Below are 18,818 nucleotides of genomic sequence, written 5' to 3' on the forward strand. Positions count from 1 at the left end.
TATAATCCCAGCACTTGGGAGACAGAGGCAAGAGGATCAGGAGTTCAAGGGCACCCTCAGCTACCCGGCAAGAGTTTTCGGAGTTGAGTTACCTGGAGGGCTAAGTTTTTCTTCATGGGCTGGGGCTAGAACCAAGGGCTTGGGTGCCCGGCTGGCACTCCAGCCTCAGCCTGCCCTTTCTGTAACACTGCTGTCGATGTCACATGCACTGATCTAAAACACTTCCCCCAGGTTCCTACCCTTTCCTATAGGGATAGCAGGTTCCTTTTCCCATGATCTGTATCACAACTGTATTTGTTCAAACAGGTTTAGGAGCTAGGTCGTCTGTTCTGGGAGAGCTTTGCCGTAAAGGGATTGCGTGGTCACTGGTGTTTTGTCTGTCTCCACTTCACCTCCACAAACAAGACAGCCCAGGACTCGGCCCTATGGCCCTACATAGGAGCCGGGAAGGCCTGTCTGATCAGGGACTGAGTCTGTGGAGGAATCTGTAGGGGTGATGAAGCTCCCACCAGGTGCCCTGAATTACCAGAAAAACCTCTCAGAACCTTTGGAAGAGAGACCCAGGATGCTGCACCACAGCTCGATCTCTGCCCAAGCGTTTCCCAGCCCCAGTGAGGAGACAGGACAACAGGATGTTCCAGGGCACTTTATCCAGTCACAGGTACTCATGCCCAACTACAGGCAGCGTGCCAAGTCCTCGGCCCCCTGGTGGTCACTGGTGTTGCCATTAGGTCACATCCAGAAAAAGCAGGTCACAAACTAAAAAACAGAATCATGACCCAGGCACTCAAGGCGCATGAAACCAAGCCAGTTTGAGAGGAGCAGCAGTCGCTTGCATGGGATTGGAGAAACCCAGGCTTCTAGGCAGACAATCTACATATCCTATGCCTCACTAGGCAGTGAGAGCTGAGACTGCATCCATTCTCCTGGGTAGAACACAGCAGTGGGGCTTGAGCACAGGAAGGCTCTCCTGTGGTCATTCTCCGGAGGGCCTGTGCAAATCACTAGCAGTCAGGCTCCAGACAGAGGTTCCCCAAAACGGGGCGCAGCAGCCTGCTCTGCACCCCCCGACCTAAGCCCTATTCTGGCTGCCTCAGGACAGGTCTGGCAGGTCTGGCTGGTAGAGACAGTTCTGGAGCTCAAGTCCCCAGGGACTACAGCTGCCTGAGCAGCCTGTCACCAGGCCAGGCCTCCACTAGGCTAGGCTGCCCTCCCTGGACCCAGACCAAGGTGTATGTATGCGAAGGAGGGTGCCTTCCCTGGGCCTGAGCACACAGCTCTGCCTCCTTACAACTCCAGATGGCATCATGGAGGAATGGGTTAATTCAGAGGGGGGGGAAAAAAAAACTGTTCCACTTGCCCAGCCAACCTCAGCTGGCTCTCTGCCTACAGCCTGACTGGCCCGCCTGGAAGAAAGCCCAACATGCTGTCCTCCTGCCTCAGTACAGCTTCTGCCCATGCTACATGATAGTGCCCCACCCCACATGCTTCCTGGGGGTGCCCCACACTCCCCACCTCACCAAGAAGACCACACTTAAAAATAGAGCGTCTTTATTGGTACCTGTCAGCTCAGGTACAGTGTGTTCCCACAAACACACAGGCTGGCAAGGCCTCCTGGGCAAGGAGGCAGGCCCAGAGCCTGCATTTCTTGGCACACACACACACACAAAGAAATGAATAAATTATAGTTCTGACACTTAGAGACAATAAAAAAATGCATATAAAATCCAACATCATCTAATGAAGGGCGTAAGAGCCCTCAAGAGCCACCCCTTGCCAACTGGCCTGGGGGCGTGAGGTGGGCCAGGGTCGAGTCAATGCCCAGAAAGGCCTGAGACAGTGATCAGGGTGTGCTTCATGCCCTCTTAGGGCCTCTGGCTCACCATCTTACAGAGGGGCTTTATAATCCATGGCCTTGGGTAGAGGGAATTGGAAAGAGGGCAAGTAGAGTGTCTGGGCAGGGGGCAGAAGGGGTTTTGGTCACCGCTGGTCAAGCACAGCCTCTGTGTGCTCGGTTGAGCCAGGCCGCTGTTTGATAGAGAGCAATAAGCTCGAACCCACACACCACACCGAAGCCCAGATTGGCAGGGCACACAGAAGACTCGGCCCCAACACTGCTTGCCCACCCGCCAGAGAGGCTCCACCACTGCTGTCTCCGTCCCCAAATAAATTACAGAAATAAATTACATCTTCACAGTCCAGAAGACCTAGCCCCTATGGTTCACAGGAAGCCCCTAAGGCCCTGCGCTCAGCCGTCGCTGTCTTTGGAGCAAGGAGCATCTTACAGTACAGAAAAAAGAGGGAATGTGAGGCTCCAGGAGAGCCCCGCCCCTTCCTCCTTCAGGCATACAGTAGGAGGTGGAAGACCTCTGTTTGGACATAAAGAGACCAGGCATTGAAAGAGGGGTACCCTCCCCACCCTCCCTTCTTCAGTACAGAAAAACATAAAAAAATAAATAAATTCAGAGTGTTAATGTAAAAATAGAGGGTGCCCACATGGCACCGTGAGCAGGACCAGCCCGTGGGAGACCGTTACATACATAGACCTCGGGGAACCCCAAGATCACAAAGAGCAGCAACAGGGTCTCGGGGCAGGAAGAAGGCACCTTAATCCTTACACTGGCACAGGCTCCAACAAAGGTGCCAAGGCAGCATCCTCAAACTGGCTCTCCAGAAGGGGTGCCAGGACATCTGTAACCGGCTCAGACAGGCCCATGAGAGACTCCAGGAAGCAAGTGCTCGCATCCCGGGGTGGAGAGAAGCTGGGCAATGGGTGGAAGGTCTCAAGGCTATCCGGGCTGCCCGACACCCTTCGGGAAGTATAGTGAGGTCCCAGACTATAATCTGGCAGAGCCTGGAGAAGCTCAAAAGAGTCACAGGAGGATAAGCTGAGGTCCCAGGAGCTGTTCTGGACGGCCTCCCCCTCAGGGGGCCCAGAACTGCTAGGGAGGCTACCTTCTCTCAGCCCTCCAAGTCCGCTGTTCAGGAAGCAACTGGCGTCCAGGTTGGCATTCTCATCTAGGATGCCCGATGCGAGGCTAGAGCCAGACTGGCTGTGAGTCCAGCTGGCCAGGCTGCCAGGGTCACCGGTACCAAAGATGTCAGCCAGATGGAAGCAGCTGAGGTTATCCAAGTTGCCCACACCCCCTCCCTCCTCCTCCTCTTCCTCAATTCCGAGGTCAGAGTCACTGAAATTCAGGATCTGTTCCAGGCTGTCTTCATCTACGCCAGACCGGAAGCTGGGACCTGGCAGGCTGGGGTGGGCAGGGTGGTTTGGAGGCTCGCTGCTGCCAGAGGACAAGGTCGTGGAAGAGTCTGTCATGTCGCTGCTGCAGCTGCTGTCCCCCAATTCACTGCTCACAGGGGGCTTGGAAGGCGGAAAGGGGGAAAGCAGGGCTTGTTCAACTGGAGTGTCCTCCACGGGGGACTCCAGGTCCCCCAAGCTCTCGGCACCCTGCTCCATCTGCAGGCGGGTGAGCGTGTGAATGAAGTGCGTCTGAACTCTTGTCTGATTGAATTCCACTCGACCATTGGGGTTCTCGCAGCCCTCCCTGCAGCAGCCACACGGGAAGGACGTGTGATCCATCTGCAGAGAAAGACAAAGCCAAAGTGAGAACTTCAGAGATACAAGAAGCCAGCAGGCCCAGCTCCCCACAGACAAGGTTTCCCTGTATAGCCCTGCCCGAGTGCTGGGATTATAGGCACACCCCCCTTATCCTACCCAGTCCAAACCACGCACCTGGCACTTAATGCCGGCCAGGCTGCAACTGCAGGTCTCAGGGTCACAGACGCCATCACAGTGACAACCACAATCCTCCCGGGACTGGCGCAGCACCTGTAGCTCCCGCTTTTCCTCTCGGTCAATCCTTCGAACGCCGGAAGCCCGAAGGAGGGCCCGTCGCTGCCGAGGTGGATGGGGCTGAAGGAAATTGGCTTCCTCCAGGCGGCCATTTGCCACAGCCACTGCCAAGTCCTCCTCTACAGAGGCGTCATCGATGGCATCCGCTGTGAGAGGCACGCCTGCCCCTGTCTCCGGAACTCCAGCCACTGAAAACTACAAGTACAGAAAGACGGTGTGAGAGATAGAGATTTAGCTCTCCCAGAGAGTGGGGTGCTGTCTGTAGGGAAGGGGTACACACTGTGCTCAGCAGCTACAAGGATCTCTTACTCAAACCCCGATGTACTGGCAGTGACAGATCAGTCTAGCCGGCTGATCGGATTCAACTAGGAAGATTCAAGCATTATTTATGCCCAGGGCCTAGCCTGTGGTCTGAAGCCGACTACTTTCATTTGGGAAAGGGCCATGGCCTCCAACTTGCGGAGGATGACCTCGAATCCCTGATTCCTCGGCCTTCACCACCCAAGTTCCAGGACGATGGGTGCACCAAGATGCCTGGTTTATGCAGTGCTGGTGATGGGCACCAGGTCCTCCTCCCCACTAGGAGGCGCTCTCCCTGCCTGAGTTATAGTCCAGCCATTGACTCTCCCCTAACACCAACAACTCCACACTTAACGTGCCAACCTCCCATACCTTCCACCTCAGCATCTCCAGCTTCTCCTCCTTTAAACGGCGGCGGAGCTTCTCACGCCGAGCCCGGACCTGCTCCTGTGTAAACTCAGCTAAGGAGAAAAGGCGGCAGGTGCTGTGCCGAGAAGCCATGCCCAGGGTACAGCCACCACGGCTGGGCACACTGGTGAATCCCTGGCACCGTGGGAAATAGTAGACGGTGATGCTGTTAAAGGCCACGTGACCTGGACGCTCCCGAGGAGCCCGCTTCAGGATGGACGGGGCTGAAAGGGAAAAGAGAAGGGATTGAGCTTCCCTCGATGTGGTGTAATCTCTAGAAAGATTCCAACCCATTCTCTTTCTCCACCCACCTTGGATCTGAACTTAAAAGCCAGGCCTGGCTGGATCTGGAGAACAATACCACTCCCAACCCAACACCAGCTTAACTGTCATTTATCAGCACAAATAAACCCTTACCACGTATTTATAAATCCTTTGTACAATTTTCTGTAATTCTTATTCTTTACATGTAATAATATAATCTCCTGTTTAAACATATATCAAAGAACTGGGGAAATGGCTCAGCAGTTAAGAGCCCTGGTACCCACGGGAGAGGTCACAGCCAAGAAACTCAGTTTCAGTAGCACTAACTCCCTCTTCTGGCCTCCTCAGGTATAACAAGCTCATGGTACATGGACATATATCCACAGGCAAAATACTCATGCACATAAATTAAAAATATATAGTTATGTCATTGGCCTTTTCCTTTATAGTTTAAGTCTTCTGAGACAGACCCAGAAAGTGTCTGTCTGTCTGTCTGTCTGTCTCTCTCTCTTTCAGTTTTCTGAGACAGAATTTCTTTGTGTAGCCCTGGCTGTCCTGGAACTCACTCTGTAGACCAGGCTGGCCTTGAACTCAGAAATCCGCCTGCCTCTGCCTCCCTAGTGCTGGGATTAAAGGCGTGCGCCACCACTGCCCAGTTCAAACTTACTTATTTTTAATAAGTGCATGTGTGAGTGTATGCCACTTGGGTGTGGGTGCCTTTGAAGTTCAGAAAGCGCCAGATCCCTAGTGCTAGGAGCTACAGGTGGTGGGGAGCCATCTGATGTGGGTGCTAAGGACCACACTTGGGTCCTCTGCAAGAGCAAGATTCTCTTAACTACTGTGCCATCCTTCTAGCCCTTGTTTATGTTTTCTTGAGACAGGGTCTCACTATGTAACACTGACTGTCCGAGGACTTGATATGTAGCCCAGTTTGGTCTTGATCCACCAGGCTTTGTCTCTCAAGAACTGGAATTAAAGGCATACACCATCATTTATCCCAAGCTGGCTAGGACTGGTTCCATAGCAAGCGACATTGAATCCCAGCCCTCCTGCCTCCCCAGTTCTGGGATTATATGTTTGCCAAGTGACTTCACGTTAACATATTAACTTTGTACTCAACTGCCTGAGAAAATTCCTTCTAAGAAATTTTCTGTTTGTATTCCAGGCATTAAAAAATCATACTTTTTAAAAAAATATATAACACACAGGTATGTTGTATAGGAGACATGGAAGAAACAACTATGGTGTCAAAACTTCATAGGGAGACGTAACCCTGTGTTTATAAACATTCCCCTTGTAGGGGAAAAGTGTCTAAAACGGTTCTTGAAGTAGAAAGAGCATGCTGAAAATCAAAGGTTGCCTTTATATTATAAAAACAAAGCAGGCTGGAGTTATATATTGAGGAATATATCTGTATAGACTTATGTAACAATAATAAAAAAAGAGACCATGAATTTGAAAGAGGATAAGGACGAATACGTGGGAAGATTTGGAGGGAGGGGAAGATAGGGGAAATGATGTAATTATAATCTCAAAAATCAAAAGAAATCATTTTTTAAAAAAATGGACCATCGCCGGGCAATAGTGGCACACACCTTTAATCCCAGCACTTGGGAGAAAGAGGCAGACGGGTTTCTGAGTTCGAGGCCAGCCTGGTCTACAGAGTGAGTTCCAGGACAGCCAAGGCTATACAGAGAAATCTTGTATTGAAAAAAACAAAAACAAAAACAAAAAGACCATCAAGACCATCCTTCAGTTTAAAATCAAAATTATACAAGCTTGAAAGATAACCAGGGGAGCTGGAGAGATGGCTCAGAGGTTAAGAGCACCGACTGCTCCTCCAGAGGTCCTGAGTTCAATTCCCAGCAACCACATGGTGGCTCACAACCATCTGTAAATGGATCTGATGCCCTCTTCTGGTGTGCCTAAAGACAGTGAGAGTGTACTCACATATTATAAAATAAGTAAGTCTTTAAAAAAAAAGAAAAAAAAAGACAGAAAGATAACCAGGAAGTCAGCCATGGTGGCGCACATCCAGAATCCCTGTACTTGGGAGGCCGATGCCACACAGCTGGAAGACAACCTGGATTATATGAGAGTGTGTTCTCAAAAAAAAGGAAGAAAAGAAAACTATTCTGGAAAAACCCTTTTGGGGACATTCAGAAAGAAGCTGAAATTGAGGGAGGGGGAAGAGGCTTAGCAAGCCTAGTGCACGGGGTGTGTGAGGAGAGGGATGAGCCCCAGTGGTGTTCCTGGAAGGGGTAGGGTGTGCCGGGAAAACAGAGCCGCAACACCCTTCAAAGGCCCCAGAGCCAGAGCCACTCAAGCAAAGTCTCCGTCTCCAACAGCACAACCCCCCCCACCCCCCCCACCCACCCCCGCGGTCAACAGGAAGTCAAGGTGTCTCTGCAGAGTGGAGCAGCCATACAACTTCACAGAAGGAGGCACCCTGAGGGGGCTACCGAGGCCAGGCCGAATGAAAAGGCCAATTTCAGTTTAAGGTAAGGAAGAAGGGGGAGGGTTGGCAAGGGGGGCGGGGCGCCCAGAATGGGAGACTCACGAGTGAAACTCCGGAGGCCACAGGAGTCCTGATCAGGCTGGGGTGCCTGACCACCTGGTCCCTCCTCATCAGAGTTCCAGGCAGGGGAGGCAGAAGGGGCGGGGAAGGAGGAGAGAGAGAGCCGGCTAGAGACCCAGGAGGAGGAGGAGGAGGAGGAGGAGGAGGAACTGGAGTCGTCCTCTTCCAGCTGGTCAAACTTCCTCTTCAGTAGCCCGGTCATGGTGGGAGGTAGGCGGTTCCAACAGCCGAGGACAGACGCCTGGGATGAAGATAACGGAAAGATTAAGTGATAGGCTCCCCGCCTAGCCATGTCTCCCTAGCCTCTGCTTACCTTCCATGGTATCTCCCAGACTCTGAGCCCTCCAGCCCAGCCAGGAGCTGCAGGTTCATGGTAGTGTCTCCAGTAGGGTCCCCAGTCCCAAACAACACAGTAGCATCTCCTCCCTCAAATGAGTCTTAACACACGCAAATCCAAGTCCCTCCCGGAGACTCTGGCCTCCCAAGACCTGGCCCCCTGATAACAAGCCTCTGGAAAACAGCCAGGTACCTTCCCCATTACCACCTACACATTCATACATGCACACACCTACACACAGGCACATACGTACACCAGACACACACACAGGCCAGCAGGCAGACAGACCAACAGATGGACTGACAGAACTAGCCTGGCTCATCTTCACAGGAATCCTGGAGGCTGACTCACAGGCACTCGGGTCTTTGTGCACTTGCCCGTGCAGGGCCTTCTACAATCTCCAGAGCCCCCCACCCCACTAAGGGCGGCACTCCTCTCCCACCACACAGGTCCACCGCCTTGCCCACTGACAGCTTCAGGTCAGCTCCTGGGCCAGGCTGAACAGGAGCTCTGAGAATGGGCACTGGTTTTGATGTTGGCTGGATTCCCAGCAGAAGGACTTTCCCAAGCCCCTCCCCTCCCTGGGATGGAGTTTAGACTTTCCCTCAGAAACCCCCATGCCACAGGAGAAAAGTCCCCTGCTCTAGGCTGGACTGTGGCAGGAGACTTCACTTTGATCTTAAATTCACCTTCAATAGCTCACCCCTATGGTTAATTCTCTTTAAAACAAACCTCTAATAGAGAAACTGACCAGGAAAAGCTGCTATCCTGTTTCCCTTGCTCCTCTGTAGCTTCTCTGGACCCAGGTAGGATGCAATCACTCACCAGTCAGGCTGGAGGGGGTTAAAGCTCCCTCCCTAACCCCCAGCGCTCAGACAAGTAACAGTCCTTCCAGGACCAGGGGGCCCTCAGTGGGTTCAAGGATGGTGGCTGAGTGCAGCTACCTGCTGTGTGGCTGTCTTGAGTCTGCCGTACTCACTCATTCAGGGTTGAATGCCCACAGCTGGGGACTCCTCCCCCACCACCATCACAGGAAGTGAAAGAGGCAGGAAAACTAAGCAGAAAGCTGTCTGGGTCTCCTTCACCAAGGTATCCTGTGGTCCCTTCTCCTAACCTATACCTTCCAGCAGGTCCCTAAATCCGAGGGCGCCAGCTGTCAACTCACTGGATAAAAGTACTCAAGGGAGAACAGCCATCTCCTCCAGGCAGGCATGGGAGAGGCTCAAGAAAATCTTACTACCAGGTCAAGCCCTCACCCCAGGCCCGGGGGAAGAAGGACACGCAGGTGTTTCCGGGGCAGTTTCTCAGGCTAGGTTGTTACCCGGCTTCCCAGAGTCAAACCACAAACACAAACAGCCCAGTTAACCTGTCTGTAGCCTCTCCCAGGAGATGAGGGTGTTTGGTCATGAGCCAGGCATCACACACACGTGCACATGCATCCTTACCACAGACACACTCATTCATACAGGCAGCCCCTAAACATCCTGCGACCACCACAGCCTAATGCGGGGGGTGGGGGGAGGAAAAAAACTACCCCCTCTCTAATTCCAGTTGTTTCCTGTGAGACAAAGGGCACAAGTCCAAGACCCCCAAACCAAGCAAGGACCCACTTCTCCTGGAAATATACAATTTCACAGGCCCCAAATTGAACCTCTCTGCTCCCTCCCCATGCCATCTGTTCCTCTTCCTGTGTTCCCTGTCTTAGTAACTGCAGCCACCCACCCAGTTGCTCAAGCCAGAAACCTGCAGCCTGCAGCCACCCTCAGCTTCTCCCTCCCCTCTTCTTGCACCCACACCCAGGCAGTCTCAGTCCTGGAAGTTCACCTACAGGCTAGGCACCGACTTGGGAGATATCCTAGAGGCCAAAATCAACTGCCTGATTTGGACCTTGACTTGGCTATTGGCTGAGTGATCCTGGGCAGGTCCCTCAACATCACTGTCTCCAATTGTCTGAAGGTCCCAGAAGGCCAGTCAGGGTGGTACACACTTGATATCTATCCTAGTACTCGGGAGTTACAGGAGAATCAAGAGTTCAAGATCAGCCTCCGCTGATCTTGAGACGGCGTCTCAAAGGAAATAAACACACATTAGAACCTCACATGGCTGGGTGGAATACAGGAATGGACACATGTCAAGTCCTCAGTCAGGGAATCGTGTGCTCAGTGAGTGTGCAAATAATAGTAAGCCCGAGGACTCCTGAGTGGAGACACAGGCATGAACTCGACAGAAAATGCAAATGGAGACTGACAAAGGGGAGACCAATTAGAAGGCATTGTACCTGCCTTCTCCACAGTCAGGCGAAAGGACAGGACAGTCTTCCAGGAGGGAGTGTGTGAGACCAGGGGACAGTTGTGAGGGGATTTCCTGGGTGTGGGGTTGGGGGTAGGATGATGGGTAGAGGTTGGCCTGGGTAGGTTTGCAGGGGTGTTAAATGCTTCACAATTCCTCCACTGCAGGAGTGACATTCCTAGACTGTATTCCTGTTCTATGTAGGTCACCTGATGGTGGAGCTCCCTGAAGGGCTCCTGCAAAGCCCTGAGGTGGCTTCTCAGCACACACGCGGAGCTTATCACCTGTTCTGTGTCTGCCCCCACCTGCTACCATCTAGTCTCTTCTGAGCCACCCTATACCCCACAGCCAAATGACAGAAAGAAAACACCATGCTGAACTGTTTACAGTCCCCATGTTGAGCACCACTGTCTGCAGTCCCCATGCTGAGCTCCACTGTTTGCACAGGAGCACCACTGTTTACAGTCCCCATGCTGAGTGCCACTGTTTGCAGTTCCCATGCTGAGCACCACTGTTTGCAGTTCCCCACAAGGCCATGTCCCTGCTATCCTCCCTGCCTTCTTCAAAGACTGGAACAGCCCACCAAGACTTACACCCATCCAGAAGTCATTTCTGAGTTGAGTATCACAGCTCATGTTTATCCAATCTCAAATGAGGCAGGAGAATTGCCTGGAGTTTAAGCCAACCTGATTTACAGAGAAAAACCTTCTTCTCCAAAAAGTTATTTCCAAAAGGACATCAAAAGCCCCCCCCCCACACACACACACACACTTCTTCTGCCTTTTTGGGGTACTGCTATGAACAGAACACTTTCAAAAAAAAAAATAGTCCCGAATCAAAGATTAATCTCCGATGTCATGACCTTGGAGGCAAGTGCTTTAGGAAATAATAGATCTTGATTGAGAGAGTCTGAGTAGCCCTTGATGGCCTCTTTCCTGATCCTCCAGTGTTCGTTCACCTCCCACGTGCTGGGATGACAGACATTTGCCTCCATATGTGCCAGGGACATAGGTCAGCTGTCTGGCACGCATTGAAACCCTGGGTTCAACTCTTTAAGAGCTATAAGTGACCACAGTGTAACGGGCCTCTCCTCACACAAGGCTTGGCTATAGGCTATTTTTGCATGGCCATAATAAGCCTGGCAGAGAGAGGCCCAGAAGAGTGGGCAGGCAGCACTGTGTGTGACACAGACAGGGCTTTAGCCCAGGGGTCTTAGTTTTCCTGGCCCTGAAAGCTAATCTAATGAGGAGACACATGCCCATCCCCCAGCCAGGGTCAGAGCTGGCTGAGCCAAGAACAGTGTTCAAAGGTGGCTTTGAGGACGGGGTGGGGGGGAAGGGGAAGGAGAAGGGGACAGGCTCACTGGAGTGCAAGTGTGAGGTGGCATCTGAAGGCTCCAGGTCCCCAAGAGTAAACAGATGTCAGAGAGGTAGGTGTGGACTGGATAGAGATCCACAGCTGAGTGTACCCAAGATAAGAACTAAGGCTGAAGAGCGTTAACATTCAAAGCTGCAGGCAGAGTTCTGGAAAGGCCAGGCTGTTTCAGGCGTGAGTGCTGGAGCCCTGGCTGGGTCAGAGGAGAGAGAGGGAGGAAGGGAGGAAAGAAGGGAGGGAGGAGTGCCACCTGGGATCCAGAGGCTGAAAGAAGACAGAGACAGAAAGACTGCGCAGCAGAGGAGGCCAAGTCAGAAAACAGAATGAAAGATAGCTGAAGAGCCCAAGAAAAGTGCCAGACAGTGAGTCAGGGGGTGGGGGTAGGGCTGCAGCAGCTACTCAGGACTCAAGATCCTGTTCCCAGGGTGAACACAGTCCTGTCCTAGGGTCCTGGAGGAAGGAAAAGCCATTCCCAGGAGTTGGCTCAGACAGAAACACCACACCCCCTGAGGAGCCCCAGAGGCAGGCCCCGGAATCAAAGAGAACCGGGCTCCTTCCGGGATGGTAGCAGAATCTGGGGCCGCCCCCTTCCTGCCACCACACACAGGCGCTGACAGCCCAGAGAACGGAATGTCACCCCAGTCTAGTGACCATAGCTATCTAATACACTGAACCAGTGAAGGCTATTCCACCCAGGCAACAAGCGGCAGCTATTGGAAGCCTCAGCCTGCCAGTGTGCTCCAGTCCCCAGCCCCCTGGCGGCCTCGATCCCCCCCCCCTTCCAGGAATCCGAAGAATGTGTCCTTTGACCTCAGAACCCCAGGTCTTGATCAGTCATGCCCCCACCTCCAACACCTAGGGTCACAGGACCCCAGACCCTCCTGAAGGGCTTCCTGGGATGCGGAAAATCACCTACAAGCAGTTCACGGAGACAAAGTGCTGGGCAGCTCAAGACACAGCAGACAGGAAGCACTGACGTACCCCTCCCCCACCCATGCCTCAGAAAGTGATGGGGGGAGGGGACAGTTCCTTCGATTTTCAGCCTCCAGGGCCCTGCCCTGGGTAAATGCCAAATGTTTGCTGGCTGTATGAAATACTCAGTTCTACCCAGGGAAAACTGCACTTGACAGTCACCCCTTCCTCCACCTTAAGCCAGTTTTTCACATTCATTCATTCATTCATTCACCAATCAAATCCTGGCTAAGCTTCCAAAAGGCCAAACTATGACAGACATTGGGCACACAGGTAAAGGACCTACAACCAGCACCTCTCAAGTCGGAGTTATACAGGATAGGCAAGAAGGGTTGAACTGGGGACGAGGCAGGCTCCTCTGAAGGAGGGATGTTGGCAGAGTTCCAGATTGGGGGGGGGGGGGTCACACTGCATGGTACAGGGACTGGAGCAAGGGCAGCCAGTGCGCCTTCTGGTGGCGATGCAACTAAGAGGGCCTGTGTTAGCTCGAGGGCACAGGAAGCCACCCAAGTGCGTAAGTAAGGACTGACAATTCTAGATTTGCATGGTTGAAAGATGGCTCAGCGCCTGAGCCAAAGAGGGTGTGACCCGTAGGACACACAGGGTAGGGCCAGGTGAACTGACAGGACAAGCGCAAAGGAGAAAAGGGGGTGGATTTGGTGACAGCCAGGGAGATGTGGGCGGGGCTGTCAAAGATTTGGGGGCAGAGAGTATTGACTTACTCTCTGCAGAAGGCTGAGACTTCGGTCCAGAGGTGTTGGGTGGGTAGCTAGAGAGGAGGGAGGAACTCTCTGTTGTCAGGAAGGTGGGCTACATCTGGGAGTGACTGTATCGGCAACCCGAGTGACTAAGTGTGTGGCCGTTGCCGTGGTGTAGGCTTTTCTACAGTACATGAAGGCGAAAGGACCTCCGGGAAGGGGAAACTGAGGAAGGAGAGGAAATGCGTGCAGAAGAGGGAGTAGAGGTGCGTGGGAGAGAGCCTACGTGTGCCCGCGGGTGGTCGGTGTAGCTGCGCCCCGTGACTCACGGCAGTGGCCTCTGAGTGTGACGGTGACAGGTGAACATACGACACAATCCTTCTCCCCACCCCCCTCCATCCCGGGGTCCGTGACTCACCAAGCCTCGCTCATTCCTCACTCATCCCTCCAAACCCTCCCTGACCCCCGCCTGCCGGGGGCGCTGGGCACACGCCGCAGCTCGGGCACCCTCCCCCTAGGGAGCCCGAGGAGGAAGGCGACCAATGTCACCTGCCCCGGCCACGCGAGTAACTTCTGAAAAGTTCTCAGGCAACTAGGTCAAAAGGAAACTCACCCGCGGGCACGCGCGCCCCGTCCCACTGCCACCTGCGCCCGGCTTTGGGGCGCCTGGACATCTGGGGTAACCACAGCGAGGCGGGGGAGGGGAAGCCTTGCCCCCCCCTCGCCACCTCGCAACCGTGGGCTCTCACCCCAGGCGCGAGATCTCCAGTCGGGCTCGGAGGCCGGATCCCGGCGTCCCCACCGGAGGACCCAAGGGAGATCAGCGGGGAGCTGGAGTGACAGCGCCACTCACCCGAGACGCCCCCTGCCCCAATTCCCATCCCGCCGCGTTCAGGAACCGTGGCACTCACCTAAGCTAGCAGCGCTCGCCCAGTTCACCGAAGCCACTCGTGTGCCGGCCCCAGGGTCGCAGCGCGCGCAGCGACCCGCAGTGCGCTCGGCCGGGCGGCCGTCGGTGCAGCCGGCCCAGGTCTGCGCGTCCGGCGGCGGCGGGAGAGACTAGCTCAGCCCCGGCCCCGCCCGCGGCTCCGCCCTCCTCGTCAGTGGAAAACTCCGGGGCTCACGGCGCTGACGCACGCCGGGCCTCCCGCCAGGCGGCCCCGCAGCCCGGAGCCTTCGGCCCCGCCCCGGAGGCCCCGCCCCCTACCCCCCCCCCCCCGCCTCGAGCCTCCCCGCGGACTGTGACCCGGCCGCAACGCCGCTTCTCCGCGCTCGGCTCCTACGATCGCGGAGCCGAGCTTCGTGCAGAGCCGGGTCCTAGAGATGCCCGCTTCTCCACGCCGAGCTGTCCCGAGCTGCAGACTGGGTAGACTGAGGCTGCGAGCGATGGAAGCTCCTCCCCTGCCTCCACCCGCCCAGGGCAGATTATTATCAGTTCAATCTGAGGACCCTTCCCCGGCCCTCACCCTACCTCTCTTTCCCAGATCCCGCAGAAAGTTAGCTCAGACTGGAGACCAGCCAGGGATGAGGAGAGAAGAAAAGGTCATCCTAGGGCCTGGCCTTCACCTCTGCCCTCGGGCCAGAGCCCTTACTCCCGAACAATACCTAAAGTAGAGATTGCTGGAACCAGCTTCCCCACCCCCAGCCCTCCTTTAAAAAAAAAAAAAAAAGAATCTGGTTTCTCCTAGGCCGGACCCTGGCTACTTACAGCGGACTGCTGCTGCCTCCTCTGCTCCCGCCAAGACCTTCCCTAGGCTCGCAGCCAACTCCCTGTACTACTAGGCAGAAGAAAGTGTGTTCTAGCATTCAACTTCTCTCTCAGGAGCCCACCCGAGTCCTCGTCAGCCCACGGCAGGGCCAGTTCGACCCAGTACCTAGAGCGCTTTTCTCTCCCGTTCTGACTGCACCGCCTGGAACGTTTCACCCTCTCTCTGCTCACCTGAGGGAATCCCAACAACGCCTAGGATGGCTCAGCAAGTACTGCCTCCTCCTCCTGGAAGCCTTCGTGGAAGCTCGACCCTCCCCCTCCCAGCCCCGCTCCCGCTGCATTCTGGGTTCTTCTGACTGTCCTAGATGAATGCTGTCAGTGGCTAGTCCAACCCTCAGGATTCCATTCTCCCCTCCCCCGGGTGCAGTAGGGAGGTGACCTTCTGTCCTGCCTAAATGGCACCGAGGGTGGGGAGGATGACGGGCCCTTTCTTCAGTCTTCAGCCCTGGATGTACATGTGTACAGAGGACAAGCAGAGTGGGGGTGGGGGGGTCAGCCTGCCCTTTATCTGTGGTAATCTGGGGTCTGGAGGCCAGACAGAGATCCTCAACACACAGCTTTGGTACACAGAAGCTGCCGCCGGGTGGCTGAGTCTGCTCAGGAAATAGTCTACAGGGCTAGCTGAAGAAGCATGTAGCTCAATGGTAGGGCACTTTCTCAGCATGTGAAAAGCCCTATGTTTAACCCCCATTTTGAGAACAAAACATGGCAGATCCGTGGTGGTGCAGGCCTTTGACTCCATCATTCAGGAGGCAGAGGCTGGGGAACCTGAGTTCGGGGCAGCCTGGTCTACAGAGCAAGTTCCAGGACGGCCAGGGCTACACAGAGAAACTCCAAAACAAAACATGACCTGGCATGGTGTTGCACACTTTTAATCCCAGCACTCAAGAGGCAGAGGCAGGGGGATCTCTGTGAGTTCAAGGTCAGCCAGGTCTACATAGTGACTTCCAAGAAAGCTAGAGCTACGTATCTCAAAAAAACAAAAACAAACAGAAACCAAACCAACAACAACAAAAGACCACACACCAGCAAACTGCACATCAGTCTATAAAGGTGACATAGATTTCAGGGCTGTCCCTCCAGGCCCCACATTTCCCCACCACCAGATTCAGCCTTTGCTTCCTGCAGATTTACAGCTCTTGATGACCGAACAATTTTGGCACCACCACTCTTCCTTCTTCACCAGCAGAGGGGTTTTGGAGACCGGGTCTCATGTACCCCAGACTGGCCTTCAGCTCACTGTGCAGCCTAGGATGGCTTTGGGTTTCCTGGGTCTCTGGCCTTCATCTCCTGAGTGCTGGAATTTCAGGGAGGTATCATAGATTTTTATATAGTGCTGTGGATAGAACCCAGGGCTTTGTGGATGTTAGGCAAGCGCTCTATAGACCCAGCTACCTCTCCAGCCCAGAAGCAGGGCTCAGATGAGGCCTACAGCAATGTTTTTCCAGCTCCTGCTTCCAATGCATAAAATGGGAACATTGGACCAGCGAGCCCAGCCAGCTGCAACATTCTTTGCCTCCGATTCTGCAAGATGCTGATGAGGGAGCTGAGCAGGGCTGGACTCTAGAGTTAATGAGGTTCTCTGGAGCTACCTAGGCTTGCATCCTGCTAGACTCTGTATCCAGGAAACCAGACAAGGCTGAAAACCAGGGCAGGGGCTTGCTTGGCAAGGACTGTACTGGGGGCTGAGAGAGGGGAACCTGACGGGCGAGGGAGCCTGGCAAGCAAGAGGAGAAGGAGATTAAAGGGAGAAAATATAATCAAATAAGTGATGTATTTCTGCAGAAAAGCTTCTCCCTGTCCTGGGATGGCTCACCAGATGTTGCCCAGATGTTGCTGGTGATGGGAAACATCTCCCTCAGGGATCCCATCTGAACTCTTCCTGTTGGTGGGTAATGAAGTATCTGTTACACACACACACACACACACACACACACACACACACACAGAGTCTTTCTCTCTCTCTCTCTGGCAAAAACACCCCCATATTCTCAATCCTCAGGGAATTCTGAATACTTGGAGACCTGTAAGTACTAAGGACCACCCACCCATCCACTTACTTAGGAAAATTAAAATTATTTCGAGTTTTGAGGGTTTTTATTGGGGGGAGGGCAAAGTTTCTCAGTGTAACCCTAATTTATCCTGGAACTCAATCTATAGACCAGGTTGGCTTCAAACTCCGGGATCTGCCTGCTTCTGTCTCCAAGTGCTGGGATTAAAGGTGTGCACCACCACTGCCTGGGTTAGTAATTTTTTTTTTTTTTTTTTTTTTGGTTTTTCGAGACAGGGTTTCTCTGTGTAGTCGTGGCTGTCCTGGAACTCACTCTGTAGCCCAGGCTGGCCTCGAACTCAGAAATCCACCTGCCTCTGCCTCCCGAGTGCTGGGATTAAAGGCGTGCGCCACCACGCCCGGCTGAGATCCAACAATTCTTACTGTTATAGGCTTTACAGGTAAGAAGTCTTGAGTTAAGGGGGGAGGTCTCTGAGCTCAGTGGGTTCTCTTCGTTTAAGAGGCTAGTGAAGGTCTAGATAAAATGTAAGATGTGGTCTCTGCGGGAGCAGGATCTGTGATCTGTGACAGCCAGGCACTGTTCATGGCAAAGATGTCCTCTTGTACCCCTGTGGGTATGCTTTGCAGAGAGAAGTAGCTGGGGAGACCCTAGTGCCTCTGAGCCACAGTTGGGTATTGAAGGGAAAGGGGGACCACAGTCCTATCTCCTTAAGAGCCTCAGACATTCTCTTCTGGAGACTCAACCCAGTGACCTCATCATCCCCGGAGCAGATTCTGACCAGCTCCATGCTGCCTCTTTTGTCTCCTTTATTTAAAGGGGACCCCCCCCCATCCCTCCTAGGACTCTCAGCAGACTAAGGCAGAGCCACTGGACACTAGGCCTGAACACTCAACCTCACTGTCCTCTGAAAACTTGGTGAAGGGTGATTGATTCTAAGACTCTCCTAGGCTGGTTGAATTGGTAACCTTGGGCATCCCCAGCAGCTTCTGATATCAAGTACTCTACGTGACCCGTTGCCCGTCAACTTTAAGACCCACTGAGCTAAGGGAGAGAAAGAAAAATTGATTAGGGAGGCTGCCTATTAGAGTAAGTGGAAGGCTTAGGTGAGTATCATAGCTGCGGGCCTGGATCTCAGCACTCCGGAGATGGGACCAGGGAGATCAGGTGTTTCAGGTCAACCTCAGCTGAATAGCAAGCTTGAGGTTAGAAAAAAAGGAAAAGGCTGTTTTATTTTAAGACAGGGTCTCACTGTGTAGCCCGGTATGTCTTACTTTCCAGGCTATAGCCCAGCTTCATCTATCTATCTGTCTGTCTGTCTGTCTATCTATTTCCTATTGATTCATTAGTGGTTTTTTGTTGTTGTTGTTTGTTTGTTTGTTTGTTTGTTTGTTTGTTTGTTTTTTTTTTGAGAAGGTTGTCTCTGTGTAGCCCTGGCTGTACTGGAACTCCCTCTGTAGACCAGGCTGGACTTGAACTTGGTGATCTGCCCGCCTCTGCCTTCAAGTGCTGGGATTAAAGGCATGTGCCACCACTGTCCAACTGTAGCCCAGCTTTAAAAATAGGAAGACTTTGTATATACATCTTGTGAGTTTAAAACTCTCTGGGCAGCCGGGCGTGGTGGCACACGCCTTTAATCCCAGCACTCAGGAGGCAGAGGCAGGCAGATTCCTGAGTTCGAGGCCAGCCTGGTCTACAAAATGAGTTCCAGGACATCCAGGGCTACACAGAGAAACCCTGTCTCGAAAAACAAAAACAAACAAACAAACAAACAAACAGAATTCGGTTTGTTTAAAGCACATCTAAAACGTGAGATGTGAAATCAAATACCCTTAATGGAACATCAATCAATCAATGCCCCTTCCCCAGCTTGTCCTCAGATCTCAGGGAACAGTGCGGAAATGGGGGTAGACACGATGCAGAAGAGAGTTTGATGCTCTCTCAGATGTGAGCTGTTAGACT

The 18,818-nt window shown here is 53.4% G+C and overlaps 1 protein-coding gene across 3 annotated transcripts; it reads right to left on the reverse strand.

Moving 5' to 3' along the window:
- Window positions 1–1,534: 1,534 nt before the first annotated feature.
- Csrnp1 (cysteine and serine rich nuclear protein 1) lies at window positions 1,535–15,318 on the reverse strand. 3 transcript variants are annotated; one of them, XM_021173012.3, is made up of 5 exons: window positions 15,019–15,318; window positions 7,392–7,650; window positions 4,532–4,791; window positions 3,740–4,054; window positions 1,535–3,586 (listed from the first exon to the last, which is right to left on the reverse strand). In XM_021173012.3, the coding sequence occupies exons 2-5, from the start codon at window positions 7,609–7,611 to the stop codon at window positions 2,615–2,617; spliced, it is 1,767 nt and encodes a 588-aa protein (XP_021028671.1). In that variant the 5' UTR covers window positions 7,612–7,650; window positions 15,019–15,318; the 3' UTR covers window positions 1,535–2,614. The 3 variants fall into 3 exon arrangements, with proteins under 3 accessions (XP_021028671.1, XP_021028669.1, XP_021028670.1); XM_021173010.3 differs by lacking the exon at window positions 15,019–15,318 and adding an exon at window positions 13,991–14,116; XM_021173011.2 differs by lacking the exon at window positions 15,019–15,318 and adding an exon at window positions 13,104–13,979.
- Window positions 15,319–18,818: the final 3,500 nt, after the last annotated feature.

Source organism: Mus caroli, unplaced genomic scaffold, assembly GCF_978045245.1.
Source record: "Mus caroli unplaced genomic scaffold, Mus_caroli_1 scaffold_11, whole genome shotgun sequence".
Lineage (NCBI taxonomy): Eukaryota > Metazoa > Chordata > Mammalia > Rodentia > Muridae > Mus > Mus caroli.